The sequence below is a fragment of the Mustela lutreola genome, chromosome 17, assembly GCF_030435805.1.
Source record: "Mustela lutreola isolate mMusLut2 chromosome 17, mMusLut2.pri, whole genome shotgun sequence".
Lineage (NCBI taxonomy): Eukaryota > Metazoa > Chordata > Mammalia > Carnivora > Mustelidae > Mustela > Mustela lutreola.
Window position 1 is genome coordinate 44,312,501 of NC_081306.1, and position 15,035 is coordinate 44,327,535.

At 60.6% G+C, this 15,035-nt stretch overlaps 1 protein-coding gene across 1 annotated transcript; it reads left to right on the forward strand.

Moving 5' to 3' along the window:
• The first annotated feature begins 2,825 nt into the window (after positions 1 to 2,825).
• NCF1 (neutrophil cytosolic factor 1) lies at positions 2,826 to 14,666 on the forward strand. Its single transcript, XM_059154896.1, has 11 exons — positions 2,826 to 2,944; positions 6,100 to 6,180; positions 8,234 to 8,309; positions 8,446 to 8,611; positions 9,572 to 9,624; positions 10,867 to 10,989; positions 11,311 to 11,418; positions 12,201 to 12,318; positions 13,435 to 13,542; positions 14,024 to 14,169; positions 14,418 to 14,666. The coding sequence occupies exons 1-11, from the start codon at positions 2,873 to 2,875 to the stop codon at positions 14,537 to 14,539; spliced, it is 1,173 nt and encodes a 390-aa protein (XP_059010879.1). The 5' UTR covers positions 2,826 to 2,872; the 3' UTR covers positions 14,540 to 14,666.
• Positions 14,667 to 15,035: the final 369 nt, after the last annotated feature.

The window sequence follows — 15,035 nt, forward strand, 5'->3', positions numbered from 1 at the left end:
CCCAGCCCTGGGGATTTCCTGGTTGAGGAACTAGCCAGCCCGGCCCCAGTGGGGAAGGCCTGGCTGGAGACGGTGGCATCTGGAAAGTCGCGAAGCACCACAGGGCCCGGAGGGACAGCCCTGCCTCCTTCCCAGCAGGCCCGGTTTGAGAAGCTCCTTCTCGGGTGTTGGCGCCGGCAGACTCCTCCCAGTCGTGCTCATTGTCCATTCTCATGACCAAGGCCAGAGCAGAGGAGCCCAGTGGCTAAGAGCCTGGGCCTGGGGTCCGGACTTCCTGGGTTCAAATCCCAGCTCTTCCCGTACAGGCTGTTTCCCGCTCTGTGCCTCAGTTTCCGCATCTGTAAAGTGGGAGGAATAGGGGCCCGTCCCTGAGAGCGTCCTCGTGAGGACGAGGTGTTCATAAATACAAAGCTCTCCCGACCCCGGGCCAGTCCCTCCATCGGGCCGTCAAGGGGCAGTTGGGGGGAACCCTGGGCGGCTGTTCCGGTGCACAGCTAACCGGGCCCCAGACAGCAACTTCCTCATCGCTGTGATCTGATCATCACCAAACCGTACGTTTTTCTGCAGTTTTCCGTATGCTTCACAATAAAGTCTTAAAACTTTTTTAAAAGTTTAAGTCGCCCCCCCCCCCAAAAAGAACCTGCTATCTGTTCGTTATCTCATTCCTTCACCTAGCTCATCCCCTCCCCCCCCGCCTTTTTTTTAACCCTTTGATCACTTGCTTGTCTCACGCATGCATTCAAGTCGGTCCGTCCTAGCCTCACAGAGGCTTTGCACCTGCACGGCGACAGAGGTCACTGCCCGCCACAACGGGACGTCGCTTTGTCTCGCGCCACGGATGCCCCGGCTGCCGGTGCCATGGGACGAGGTACGGGAAGGCCACGGGAGGGAAGTGGCAAGGTGGCAGCTGACCGCTGGAGTCTGCTGGGGACCCTGGCTGCCCTGGCCCAGGGCCTGTTACACAAGAGTGGAAAGACCACGGGAGGAAGGGAAGGAAGTGCCGAGACCCGGCGCCTAGGAGGTCCCGCTGGCCGCCAGCCCCGCTGACTTCCCCTGCCCACCCCCTCGCTGCGCCCAGGTGAGCCAAGCCCGGGGCCGGGCAGGGACCTCAGGGCAGCACCGTGTGGGACCAGGGGACAACCAGAGAGCAGCCATCGAAGCACAAACATAACCCAGACCCTGCGTGCCGGGGCTGGGCAGATTTCCCAAGAGCCCACTTGCAGAAGTGGCAGCCTCAAGAGGACAGGACACCCCAGCTGCCACCCACCTGCTCCCTTCCGGTCACCGCTGTCCCCACCCCGGAGGTCACCCTGCCTGCCCACAGTATAGACGGGCGATGGGGGTTTCTCAGCTTGGTCTACATGGCGTCCTGCCGAAGGTGTGCTCTCTTGTCTGCCTTCTGTCCCTCCACCTTGTTTCTAGAAGTTTCCCTATGTTGTGTGATGCTGAGCACTGTATCCTCCTGCGTGGGAAGATTTTATTTTATTTTTTGAGGATTTTATTATTTGAGAGAGAGCACCAGTGGGGGGAGGGACCGAGGGAGAAGCTGATGCCCCGCTGAGCAGGGAGCGGGACTCGATCCCAGGAGCCTGGGATCCTGACCTGATCTAAAGGCAGATGCTTAACTGAGCCAGCCAGGCTCCCTGCAGGAAGATTCTAGATGCGTCACGGAGATGACCAGAGAAGGGCCTTGCAAGGCTGGCCACACCCAGGACTGGTGACCTCCCAGTGACCACAAGCGATGGGCCAAGCAAATCTCTCAACATAGCGGACGTGCCCCCTGCCCTTAGAACCAGGAACAACCACCCACGTTACCGGTCATGGTAACGGTCACACATCGGCATGCTTTGGCCACCTCACCCGCAGGAGTCCAGGGGGACTCGTGGCTCTCAGAGTGCTGGTGGCCTTTGCCATGGCCTCTGGGTCTTGGAATCTGTGCATCTGGGCCACCAACTGGCCCCGCCAACCAGAGCCTGCAGCCTGGGTTGGAGGCCACCTGCCCTGTGACCTCGGACCCGCTCTGTAACCTCTGAGCCTCCGGGCCCGACATCCCCTCTCAGTAGAGCCTGTGGTCCCATCTCACTCAGGAGGAAACTGAGTCAGGACCGAGGGTCCACTTGCTCAGGATTTGAACGCAGTTCTCACCCAAAGCCTGTCCTCTCCGCTCCTGGCTCTCAGTCACGCACCCCTGCAGATATGCACTTGACTATGCACTTGACGTTCACTGGCTCACACACGCTCCCATGGCGGGGACTGGAGGGCCCTCTGCAAGCCAGGTGCCAGGCTAGGGCTTGGGGCCAGAGCCCTGTCGCAACAGGCCAAGCCCTTGCTCTCATGGGGCTCATGTTCTGGTAAGGAGACACGTTGTTAAAAAAAGATGGAAACCGGCAGTGTGTCAGTGTAGTAAGTGCTCTGAATCGAAACAGGAAAGGTGGGGGGACGGGGCGGGGGAAGCATGAAGTTTTGCTCCTTTGCACGAAGTTACCCAGAAAGGCTTCTCGGAGGAGGTGGCATCTGAGCAGAAACCTGAAGGCCAGGAGGGAGGGAGTTAGGGACCAGGTCCAGGCGGCCCGCAAGGGAGGGATGGGCGTCCCCAGGCCGCGGGGCTCGGGGCGGGGCGCGCAGACGGCGGGGAGCGCCCCGCAAGCGCTCGCACCCACCGGGCCGCCTGAGGCCGCCCACGTCCGCGCCGTGGGCGTCCGAGGAATCCCAGAAACCGAAAGAAGAAGCGGCGCCCTCCCTGCCCCCTCCCTGCCCCCTCCCGCCCCCTCCCGCCCCCAGCCCTGGCGAGGCCAGAGCGACTTCCTCTTTCTCCCGCATTTAAGGCCCAGCCGGGGAGCGCCCCGCCGAGGGGAGGCCCCGCAGCCCAGCCATGGGGGACACCTTCATCCGCCACATCGCCCTTCTGGGCTTCGAGAAGCGCTTCGTCCCCAGCCAGCACTACGTGAGTAGCCCGCGGCGCCCTGCGGGGGGGCCCTGCGGGGGGCCCTGCGGGGGGTCCGGGGGGCCTGGCTCGGGGGGGGGGGGGGGGGGGCGTCGCGGAAGCGCAGGTGCCACACGGCGCTGTCCCCGCGCGCTCCCGGGGCCCCGGCCCGTCGTTGTGCGCCTGCATGTGCTCCCCTGAATCGCGCGCGCCCGGCACCCCGGGGCCCTCGAGGACGCGCGGCCTTGCGCCCCCGCCCCCGCCCCCGCCAGCCGACCTCACTCCGTGCCGCCGCGCCCCAGCCGGGAGGCCCCGAAGGCTCCCGGTTCGCGTCCGGGCAGCGCAGCGCGCCACTGCGGGGCGCGCTCCTCCGGGCAGCCCTCCCTGACCATCCGCGGTGTCAGGGAGCGGTCCTCCGGGAGGGACGCCTGCCGGCAGCCCTCTGTCTCCCTCCGCTGGCCCTGGGGTCAGTTACACTGCCGTGGGATCCCCTCCAGGAGGTGACACCACCAAAGGGCCCGAAGTGTCCCCTCCCCTCATCCGCGGTCCTGGGAGACGGGGATGCATCTGCCCCGACATGTCCACCCCACCCCACCCCACCCCACCCGGGGACCCCAAGCCCGGAGGAAGGCCAGGGAGGAACTTGGCTTTGTAGGGCACCTGTCGTATCCTGCCTAAGACCTTTCTTCTCTTTCTTCACTTTAAATTTTGAAATATATTTTTTAAAGATTTTATCTATTTATTTGACAGAGAGACACAGTGAGAGAGGGAACACACGCAGGGGGAGTGGGAGAGGGAGAAGCAGGCTCCCCGCTGAGCAGAGAGCCTGATGCGGGGCTCGATCCCAGGGGGATCCTGACCTGAGCCAAAGGCAGACGCTCAACCCACTGAGCCACCCAGGCGCCCCGAAATAACTTCAAACTTGCAGAGAGTTTGCCCCTGAAGTGCAGATAGCTCCAGTGTCCCCCCACCTCCCACACCTGTGCTCCCTCTCTTCCCCCCACCTCTTTCTCTCCACCAATCATTCCGGAGTAAACCTAAATAAAGGCATACTTTTTAAAAAATCGATTTATTTGAGGGAGAGAGAACTCAAGCCGACTCCCCGTTGAACGCGGGGTTCAGCCTCACCACCCCAAGATCATGACCTGAGCGGACACCGAGAGTCCATGCTTGCCCAACTGCACCCGCCAGCCGGGCGCCCCTCGACTGTGTGTTTCTTAAAATCAGAAGCATCCTCTTCCGTCACCGCCGTGCAGATGTGTCAACATCAGCAAGTTGGTGTGGATGAAACGCGGTCCCCCCCGGCCCCCCGACTTCACTCGGCTTCCACCCGTTCCCCTGCTTCTCCTGTAGTAAGAGTGTGCCAGGGTCTGGGATCCAGCCCAGGACCACCTGCTGCATTTCAGTCCTCGTCTCCACTCTCCAGACGCCCTTCATCTGCGTCACTCCTTGTTTAACTTTTATTTCTCTACGTCATCTCTACACCCAACACGGGGCTCCAACTCATGACCCTGAGATCAGGAGAGGCATCCTTCACTCACTCCGCCAGCCAGGCCCCCCCGAGTCTGTTTTTTGTTTGTTTTTGTTATTTTTTTCTCTCTTGATGTAAAATTTATGTAAAATGAAATCCACCCATCGTAGGGATACTTTTGCAGGATGTCCCACCGTAACCCAGACCCTGGTCAAGGTAGAGATTGTCGCCATCAGCCCCCGGTTTCTCTCACTCCCCACCTACTCCTCCACCAGCCCCCGGACGCTACCACCGTTCTGATCGCTGTCCGCCTTGCGTGCGTGGCGCTTGTTCCAGAATGTCGTGGAAGGGGAACCCTACCTGCCACGTGGGTGGTCTTTTGTGTCCCTTTCACTTAGCGGGATGCTTCCGAGACCTACCGTGTAGGTGCACCTGTCAGTGATTTGTTCCTTTTTGTGGCTCAGTAGAACTCTCCCAGTTCTATTTTGGTTTCTCCTCACCAAGTTTCCTTTCCTTTTTTTCTAATAATGTCTTCATTGAGCTAAAATTCACCTAGATAACTTGTACAACTCAGTGGTTTTTAATAGTCACAAAGTTGTGCCATTATTCAATTTATATATATATATATATATATATATATATATATATATATATATTTAAAATATATATATTTTTAAAGATTTTATTTATTCTTTTGGCAGAGATCACAAGTAGGCAGAGACAGGCAGAGAGAGAGGGGGAGGAAGCAGACTCCCTTCTGAGCAGAGAGCCCGATGCGGGGCTCGAACCCAGGACCCTGGGATCATGACCTGAGCTGAAGGCAGAGGCTTTAACCCACTGAGCCACCCAGGTGTCCCTTAAATATATTTATTAATTTGATGTATTTATTTGATAGAGAGCATGAGCAGGAGGGGCAGAGGGACAGGGAGAGAGAATCCCAAGCAGACTTGGAGCTGAGCAGGGAGCCCAACGTGGGGTTCGATCGCACAACCCCGAGATCACGACCTGAGCCCCACCCAAGAGTCGGAAGCTTCACCGATTGTGCCACCCAGGTGCCCCTCACAGAGTCAATATTAGATTTTCGTCACACCCCAAAGAAACCCCAGCCCCGTTAGGAACCTCCATTCCCAGCCCAGCCCCCACAACCACTCATCTACCTTCTGTCTGGGTAGATTGTCTCTTCTGGGACCATACATGGGGCGCCTGGGTGGCTCAGTGGGTTGAGCCTCTGCCTTCGGCTCGGGTCATGATCCCGGGGTCCTGGGATCGAGCCCCGCATCGGGCTCTCTGCTCAGCGGGGAGCCTGCTTCCCCCGCCCCCCGCCTGCCTCTCTGCCTGCTTGTGATCTCCGTCTGTCAAATAAATAAATAAAATCTTTAAAAAACAAAAACAAAAACGGGACCATACAGTCTCTCCCCGAGTTCTCAAACGGTCTGAGCCCAGGCTCTTCTGTCTCACCGCCCATAACTTTCCCGCTAACCCCAGGAGCCCCTGTGTCTCCAACTTACAGATGAGGAATTTGAGTTCATTTGGGAGGAGCTGAACATCTCGCCCCGGGTCCTAAAGCTGGAGAGCAGGAGCTCTGGGGTCCCTGAAGTCGGTGCCCTCTCAGTCACCCGGGTCACCCGAGGGTCACCCTGCTCTCCACCGCACCCCTGCCCCCAAGTCCCAAACTGAACGGGTCCCCCCCCCCCCCCCCGCCCAGGTGTACATGTTCCTGGTGAAGTGGCAGGACCTGTCTGAGAAGGTGGTCTACCGGAAGTTCACGGAGATTTACGAGTTACACGTGAGTGCCCTGCGCGCACATGCGTGTGCATGCGCGTGCGCGTGTGTACATCAGGGAGGGGACGTCGCACCCAGTCCCAGCTCTGCCCTTCCAGGGGGAGGGTGGCCCCAGTGCTGGCCGGGAAGGGAGGAACGCAGAGCACCCCCGGCCCACAGCGAGGGGCATTATTCCTTAACTTAGAGCATTTCCCTTAGAGCACGTTTTCGTGTTTATTTTTTTTAACGTAAACTCAATTAGTTGACATATACCGTATAATTAGTTTCAGAGGTAGAGGCCGGTGGTTCAGCCGTTGGGAATAACACCCCGTGCTGGTCGCATCCCGTGCCCTCCTCAGGGTCGCTCGTCGGCTGCCCCGGCCCCCCGAGCCCTGCTCCAGCCACCCTCAGTGTGTCCTAGAGTTGAGAGTCTCTTACGGTGTGTCCCCTCCCTGATTTCCGTTCTATCTTTCCCTCCCTTCCCCTATGAGTCCTCCGTCCTGTTTCTTAAATTCCACAGACGAGTGAAATCCTAAGATAATTGACTTTCTCTGATGGGCTTGTTTTGCTTCATTAGCATAATACCCTCCGGTTCCATCCATGTCGTCCCAAGTGGCAAGATTTCCTTAAAGTATGTTTTAATGGGATAAAATACACAGAACATAAACTTAGCATTTTTTAAAAAGATTTCATTTATGTATTTGGCAGAGAGAGAGGGAGAAAGAGGGAGAGAGTGAGCACAAGCAGGGGGAGTGACAGGCAGAGGGAGAAGCAGGCTCCCCGCTGAGCAGAGAGCCCGATGCGGGGCTCGATCCCAGGACCCGGGGATCATGACCCGAGCCGAAGGCAGAGGCTTTAACCCAGTGAGCCACCCAGGCGCCCCGACCCACAAGCCTTTTTTAAGATCAAGAAAATAAAACATTACAAAAGAAGTGGAAAGCACCCTATATCCCCTGCCCTTGTCCCGGCTCCATCCCTGGATGGACACACAGACACACACAGACACACACAAGTCCAAGAACAAGACAGAGTCGTGTTAAGCGTGCGTTTTCCGCAGGCTTTCCAGAAGCCGTCAGCATCGTGGCTGTTTCCTTCTCTGCCTTTTTCCTATTACTAGGTCGTGTTTTTGAGACCGGTCTGTACTGATGTGTATGTGACGCTGTCTCTCCTCTTTAAACTGTTCTGGGTTGTTCCAGTGTAGGATTAGCCCCTTTTTACTGACTGGTGGACTCGTTCGTTCGTTCAACAACTATTTACCGAGCACCCAGAGTGCCCGCGCGTCCTACTTGGTGAGCAGGAGATGCTCTGAAGGTGACAAAGGCATAAAAAAGATACAAGTCCTTGCCCTCCCTTGTGGACCTTCAGTCCTAGGGGAGGAGTCAGGTTAACAGACAGAACGCAAGGAATTCGCACAGTATGTTAGATAGTCGTCCGGACTTAGTGGGGGATGGGAGCACTGAGCTAGGAGGGGAAACCGCCAGGGAGAAGGTTTCACTGAGGGGGTGACATCTGAGCAAAGAAAGAAGGACAAGAGAAAGAGAAAGCGCTACGGACAAGTGGGGGCTGGGGGAAGAATGGGAAGAGCAAGTGCAAAGGCCCTGGGGCAGCAGTGGGCCTGCAATATTCAGAGATGCCTGGAGCAGAGGGAACCAGGGAAGGGTGGGTAGTGGCGGGGAGGTAAGTGAGGCGGGCGGGGACAGGTTTGCGGCGGGACCTTGCAGACCAAGGTGAAGCCTCTGGCTTCCAGTCTGAGTGAGCTGAGAGTCGGGGAGGGCTCTGGGCAGAGGGGAGACGGGATCCAGTTTAAGTGTGACGAGGGAGCTGGATTGAAGACAAAGACGGAAGGGGGCATAGGTCCAGGCTCGGTGGAAGCTCAGATTGAGATGGCGGCTGTGTGGGTAGCGACGAGGGTCAGATTCTGGACAGATCTCAGGAGTAGAACCAGAAGGATCTGCTGGTGGCGTGAGCGGAAGGTAGGCCAGAAAGAGCGGACCCAGGACGGCAGCCGGAGCGTCCGGCCCGAGCCAGGTGGAGAGTCGATTCCGAGTCGGTGCCTTCACCTCTTCTTTCGTGTCCAGAAACTGTTAAAGGAAATGTTTCCTATCGAGGCGGGGGACATCAACCCACAGAACAGGATCATCCCCCACCTGCCAGGTGAGGAGCAGGGTCCCCCGGCCCGGCCGCCCTGGCCTGCCGCACCCCAGCCGCACCCCCCTCCTCCCGCCCCCTCGGGGACTCGACCTGGGCGTGTGCTCACGGGGCCTCTGCTGTCCCTCCTGGGCCCCTCCAGCCCCACGGTGGTTCGACGGGCAGCGGGCCGCCGAGAGCCGCCAGGGCACCCTCACCGAGTACTGCAATGCCCTCATGAGCCTGCCGGTCAAGATCTCCCGCTGTCCCCAACTCCTCGACTTCTTCAAGGTGCGCCCCGATGACCTCAAGCTCCCTACGGACAGCCAGTGAGTGGCCCCTCGTTCCGGCCCTGAAGTGGACGAGGGAGGGGCGGTGGGGAGCTCTGCCTGGGAAGGGGTGCGGGACCTCTGCTAGGACAGCTAAGTCAAGTTCAGAGAGGGCAGGCGACTCGCCCAAAGTCACACAGCCCAAAAGAGAAGGAGGAAGGGTTTCCACTCTGGCCTGTGTGACCTGGAAACTGTACACCCCCCCCCGGCCCCCCGCCCCCAGCATCCCTGCCGAGTCTCCCCCTGGAGCCCGCTGAGCCTCCCGGTGCTGGGTCCGGGGTGGGGGAGCTCTCTGGGCTGGGGGTCCAGCATCCTAGGTCCGCAGCCTCAGCTTGCCTTCTGAAAGCAGTTTCCCCATCAGTAGGGGGTGGGAAGGGCCAGAGGGAGGAATGGGGGTCGAGAGAGCATTTACAAGGGGTGAAGCGCTCCTAGGGAGGGGGCGCAGGGAGGGCGGTGGCCACTGTTGGTGGAAAGCACCGGAGAAGCCGGGGGAGGTCCCATGTGCCGTCCTGCTGGGGAAGGTCCCTCTCTCGGTCCCTCTCGGCTCGCTGAGTACGGGGGAGGCCTGGGGAACACACAGCTCCACTGAACAAACCCCCCGACCCAGGGCAGGGCAGCGCAGCGCTCATGGGCCTGGGTGGCGGAGATGCCCGTCGCCCGTTGGCCGCTGCCCTGAGGCCCCGGAAGAAGGGAGCTGCCCCCCCCCCCCCCGAGGTGACAAGAGCCTTTCCCGGACCAGGGTGCCTCACCTGCGTTCAGCTGTTGCCTCCTCCTTTGGGTCTGCAGAAGGCGGGGGTGGGGGGCCTCTCCTTGCCCATCCCGTGGCTTCCTTCCCTCCGCAGCAGCCCCCAGAGCCCCTACATGCCTTTTCCGCTTGGGCAGTTCTTCTGTGGGTCCGCCTGGAGCGTCTGCTCCGCTGTGGGAAGCTGCACACCTCACCCAGACTCTTCTTTCCTGCAGGACGAAAAAACCAGAGACCTACCTGGTGCCGAAAGACAACAACAGCGTTTCGGGTGAGTGGTGGGGACGGCCACCTGTAGGTCACCCCACGGGGGGGGGGGGGGGATATGATATAGGATCCTGAGCACAGGCTCTGCAGGGAAATGGGCTGGGGTGGCGGGGGTGTGTGTGTGTCTCGGTGGCTTGCGCTAAAGGCTGGGGGTCTTTGGGGGTCGCTGGTCATCAAGTGAAGCTTTTGGAGCTCCCATCTGTGGCTGCAGAGCCCAGCCCAACCCTGGCTCCCAACAGCCCACGATGTCGTGGCTGAATGAATGACCAGGTCCAGGGGTGCAGGCGGCTGTCAGGGCTCATGGTGTCCGATCTGTATGGCCGATACTTGTTACTAATACAACCTGACGTTGATTAAGGACTCACTCTGCCCCAGGCCCTATTTTAAATGTCTCGCACGTATTAACACATTGTAATCATTTCTGTAACAGTAGGAAGTGGGGGTCAAAGTGCTACTAGCCCCATTTCACAGCTAGACACGTGGAGGCTTGATTTAACTGGGGACTCAGGTCATGGCATCCACGAAATGGGGAGCAGGATTCCAACCAGTCGGTGGGATGCCTGGATGGGGTCCATGGGCCAATCAGGGTTTGCTTGGGGGCCCAGCAGGGTCTTAGTCTACACGGGGTGAAGCGCCACAGACGTGGGGGAGGAGGGCGGGAAGGTCTTCAACGACAGAAATGAATTTTCTCACCGTTCTGGAGGCTGGGAGTCTGAGATCGGGGTGTAGGACACCAGTCCTGCGGGGTCCGGGCCCCATCCCTATCTCTTCCTTAAAGGCTCTAACTCCAGATACAGATTCCAAGGTCCTGGGGCTTAGGGTTTCAACATGTGAATTTTAGGGAGGGAGGAAGAGACGTATTTCAGTCCATGACATAGCGCAGGAGCAAGACCCGGGGGGCAGGGTAGAAATGCAGACTCTCAGGTCCCGCCGCAGACCTATGGCATCAGAACCCGCGTTCCAGCAAGACCCCGGGGCGATCGGCGTGCACATTAGGGCCCTGGGGGGCTGCTCACTAACTCGAGTGAGAAAGAGTGTGTGTCGGGTGTGTGACTAGCGTCAGGAACACAGCAGGCGCTCGGTCAATGCGGGGCTGTCAAGACCGGCTGGTGTTGGCCGCTTTCCAGTTGGCAGGGGCGGGGGGGTCCAATTGCTGCGTGCCTGGTTCTGGTGGCCTGTGCAGGGGACTGCCTGGAGGAGGCAGCCCATCGCCCCTGTCTGCTCACCCCGCTCTCCTTCTGTCCAGACATCACGGGCCCCATCATCCTGCAGACGTACCGGGCCATCGCCGACTTCGAGAAGACTTCGGGCTCCCAGATGGCTCTGGCCACGGGGGATGTGGTGGATGTCGTGGAGAAGAGTGAGAGTGGTCTGTCTCCCCGCCCTGCTGGGACCTTCCCCACTGACGGGCTTGTGGCTCCTTTGGGGGGGCCCCGACTGTCCTCCCCACGCCAAGGGCGCCTCCTCAGCCTCCCGGGGGAGGATTTGGGCATCTGTGCATCCCCGGGGGGGGGGCGGTTAGGTCCAAGTGGCCAGACCAGCTTCCGGGCGTGCTGGGTGGGAAGCAGACTCTGGTCTGAATCTGAGTGTTGCATGTCTGTGTGTGTGTGTCCTGCTGTCCTTACCACCCTGGGGGCTGAGGGAGGTGCCACGCCCCCCCCCCCGACTTCTGGCCTCCCCCCTCCCGCAGGCTGGTGGTTCTGCCAAATGAAGACAAAGCGAGGTTGGGTCCCGGCGTCCTATTTGGAACCCCTGGACAGTCCTGACGAGTCAGAGGACCCAGAGCCCAACTACGAAGGTGCGGCCTGCCCTCCACGGCCGTAAGGATGTGAGGGGCAGGGGACCAGAGGGGCTCCGGGCTCTTCAGAAACCGGAAACGATCATATCCACTTTGGGGTTGGCTAGGATTGTGCGGTGGACAGTAGGTCACGGAGGAGACCCCAGAGTCTGGCTCGAGAGGCCCAGGTAGGAGGTGGTGCCCTTGGTCAGGACAGAGAGCCAGGAGGTAGAGTAGGGGTGGGTCCGGCTCTGGCCGGGTGCAGCGGGAAGCTGGCGGATGAGCAGCGCTGCGGTTCAGGAAGGAGTACTGCCTGGAGGCGGGGGCATCCTCGCTGACAGCAAGGGGAGAACCCACAGCGCCCCCAGCTGGATGGGGCCTATGGGGAGGTGGAGATAAGTTAGATGACCCGTATTTTAAAATGGAGAGATTTCACAACCGAATGCGGATTTATGGCACCTGTGGAAAACCCGGTAAAGGCACGGATGCCGGGTCAAGGGGCTCAGGTCCCCCGTGGACGGGCGCTCCACCCCTGCACTGCCTGCCCAGCCACGCGGCCTATTGAGGTGCCTGGTCCTTGATGTGGATGTGTGGATGGTGGGGGCTGTCGCGGGCAGAGGGCAGAACTGCAGGTGACCCACGAGTGGGGGGCAGGAGCCTGCAGAGACCAGCCAGGACCAGGGGAGAGGGCGGTCCTGGGCTCTTGCTGGAGGAAGCCTCAGGACCCAGAGAGCAGAGGAGGGGAGGCAGGCAGGTGCTGGGCCGACCCTCACACCGTGCCTCTGCCCCCCGCGGCCAACCAGGTGAGCCCTATGTCACCATCAAAGCTTATACCGCCGAGATGGAGGACGAAGTGTCTCTGCAGGAGGGAGAAACCATCGAGGTCATTCATAAGCTCCTGGACGGTTGGTGGGTCATCAGGTAGGAGGGCGTCCCTACTCCCCCCGCCCCCCCCCCCCGCTGTGCCCACCCTGAGGGTCAGCCCTGGCCCAGGGGCTGGTCTGTTTGGGCTCCATGCTTACTGGCGAGTGGGACTCCGGGTAAGCCACCGCCTCTCTCTGGACTCAGTTTCCATTTTGGTAGCAGATCAGTGATTATCCCGCCCAACCCGGCTGTCAGGGTTCGGTGTCGTTGTCCTTTGTGACTTGGGGTCACCTCGCCATCTGTTGTTCTTTCTACAACACGACTCATTGTTGCGTTCGTTATTTTACTTGAGAAGCTTTTTGCTTTGAAATCTTTGGTTGTCACTGATTCTTGTCTGGTCATGCCTCCTGGGGGCTCTTCTCAGACCCACCGGGCCTCCCCAGGTCCTTGGACACCCTTTCAGAGCCTGGAGTCCTAGGGCCTGTCCGCGGCTCGGCTCGGAGCTTGTGGCCACAGCACCCACCATCAGCCTGGCCCCGGCCTGGGGGCTCGGAGGCAGGCGGATATCTCTTGACGACCAAGCACAAAACCCCAAATTAAAAAGCTTTTGGGGGACGCCTGGGTGGCTCAGTTGGTTGGACGACTGCCTTCGGCTCAGGTCATGATCCCGGAGTCCCGGGATCGAGTCCCGCATCGGGCTCCCAGCTCCATGGGGAGTCTGCTTCTCCCTCTGACCTTCTCCTCGCTCATGCTCTCTCTCACTGTCTCTCTCTCAAATAAATAAATAAAATTAAAAAAAAAAAAAAAAAAGCTTTTGGAAGAAAGCATAGGGGAACTTGGTGACCTAGGGACAGACAAAAGTTCTTAGACACAGGAAGCCGTGGCTTTGAAAGAAAAAACTAACAAATACAGGGTGGCAGATGTTTGACTGCAAACACATGTCCCTAGGGGTCAAGTTGGACCTGCTAACTTCCTCGCACTACCAACATCATGGCTGAGGGGCCTGTCTGGCACAGATAAAGAAACTGAGGCCTGGTGGGACAGGGTCTGGTGTTGGCCAGGCTTCAGGGTGTCTGCAGCCTCCAGCTGCCTTAACCCCAGTTGTTTAGAGGGACCCCTGAGGCCCTGCTCCCCCTGTGACTGCGGGGGCTTCGAGGGCTGCCTCTGTTGCAGGAAAGATGACATCACAGGCTACTTCCCATCCATGTACCTACAGAAGTCTGGGCAGGACGTAGCCCAGGCCCAGCGGCAAATCAAGAGCCGAGGGGCACCTCCCAGGAGGTGAGCGCGGGTCCCGGGACTGGATGGGGGTGAGGAGAGGGTGCCACGCGTCCCCTCTGTGGGTGCAGGCCCTGGATTGGCCTTGCGGCGGAGGGGGGCACTCCAGCCAGCTGGGGAGTCAGCGCCCTCGCAGGATCGAGGGTGGACGTGCCCTCCCCCACCGTGGGGCCGGCACGGGGGCGGTGGGAACGCAGGCGTGTGGGGGGGCAGGGGAAGACCTCGATGCCCCCGTGCCTCGGGCTGGCCCCCCAGGGCGGCGGCAGTCCAGAGGGCTTCCTGGGAGGGGCCGGGCTGAAGGCGGGCGAGGGGCGTGGGAAATGGACCTCCAGCCCCGCTGCGTCGTGTGGGGTCCCCGCCCCGCTCCCCACAGCCCGGGGCCAGGCGTTGGACCCCAGGGCGGGTCCTGCGAGTCCCTGCAGGCTGGGACGCGGGCGCAGCGACGGTGGCCCGGCCTGCAACGCCCCCGTCCCGCTGCACCCAGGTCGTCCATCCGCAACGCGCACAGCATCCACCAGCGGTCTCGGAAGCGCCTCAGCCAGGACACCTACCGGCGCAACAGTGTCCGCTACCTGCAGCAGCGTCGCCGCCCGGGGCGGCCGGGACCGCGGAGCGCAGCCAGCCCCCACCGTGAGCGCGGCCGGCCCCCTGGGGCGGGGGGCGGGGCCTGGGGATGGGGCGTGGCCTGGAGGAGGGGTGGGCCTTCTTGGGGCGGGGCCTAGAGGATGGGGCGGGGACACGGGCGGGGCCACGGCGGGCGTGAGAGTCCTGAGCTGTCTGGAGGTGGGGCTGCCCGGGGAGGCGGGGTCAGGGGTGGGGCCTGGAGGGTGGGGCGGGGCCTCTCATCAGGCCCCCGTGCTTTCCGCTTTCCGCCGCAGGGGAGCAGCAGGAGAGCGAGCGCGCAAAGCCACAGCCCGCAGTGCCCCCGCGTCCCAGCGCAGACCTCATCCTGCACCGCTGCAGCGAGAGCACCAAGCGGAAGCTGGCGTCGCCGGTCTGAGGCCGGGCGGCTTCCCCGAGGTGGTGTCCTGGCTTCTCCGCCCTGCCCCGCCCCCTCCCTGTATACACCTGTACAGACCCAGAAGTCTGGATGCCTCGGGCAGCCCGGCCCGGCCCGGCTAACTGTTCCGCAGCCGGGCGGACCCGGCTGGGGCGTGCCCTTGGGGTTATTTATAGAATCGGGACTGTGGACTGTGCGCTCTGCTGCGGCGGGAGGTTGGGGTAAGTTGCAGGAGCCGAGGTCCAGGTCCGTTGGCACACTGCCCTCGCCTTGGCCCAGACTAAGTTTGCACGGGGCCAAGTGCAATAGGAACCCCCGGTCCCCCGCACACCCCCGCGCTGCCTGTTTGGACAGAAGCTGCCTGCTAAAACTCTGGTCCCACTGCAGAAGAGTTCTGAGGAAGGGTGCCGCAGCGCACCCTGTGTGCCCCTTAGTTCGGTGAAAAAGAAGAATTATCATCTAGGTATAGGGAGATGGTTATTCACTGCCCAGTTAG

What these genes read in the sequence shown, in the direction of transcription:
- NCF1 (XM_059154896.1), top strand. Translation starts at nt 2,873, where the DNA reads ATGGGGGACACCTTCATCCGCCACATCGCCCTTCTGGGCTTCGAGAAG. An exon ending in CCCAGAGCCCAACTACGAAG is followed by an intron (nt 11,419 to 12,200) that starts GTGCGGCCTGCC and finishes GCGGCCAACCAG; the next exon opens with GTGAGCCCTATGTCACCATC. An exon ending in GACGGTTGGTGGGTCATCAG is followed by an intron (nt 12,319 to 13,434) that starts GTAGGAGGGCGT and finishes CCTCTGTTGCAG; the next exon opens with GAAAGATGACATCACAGGCT.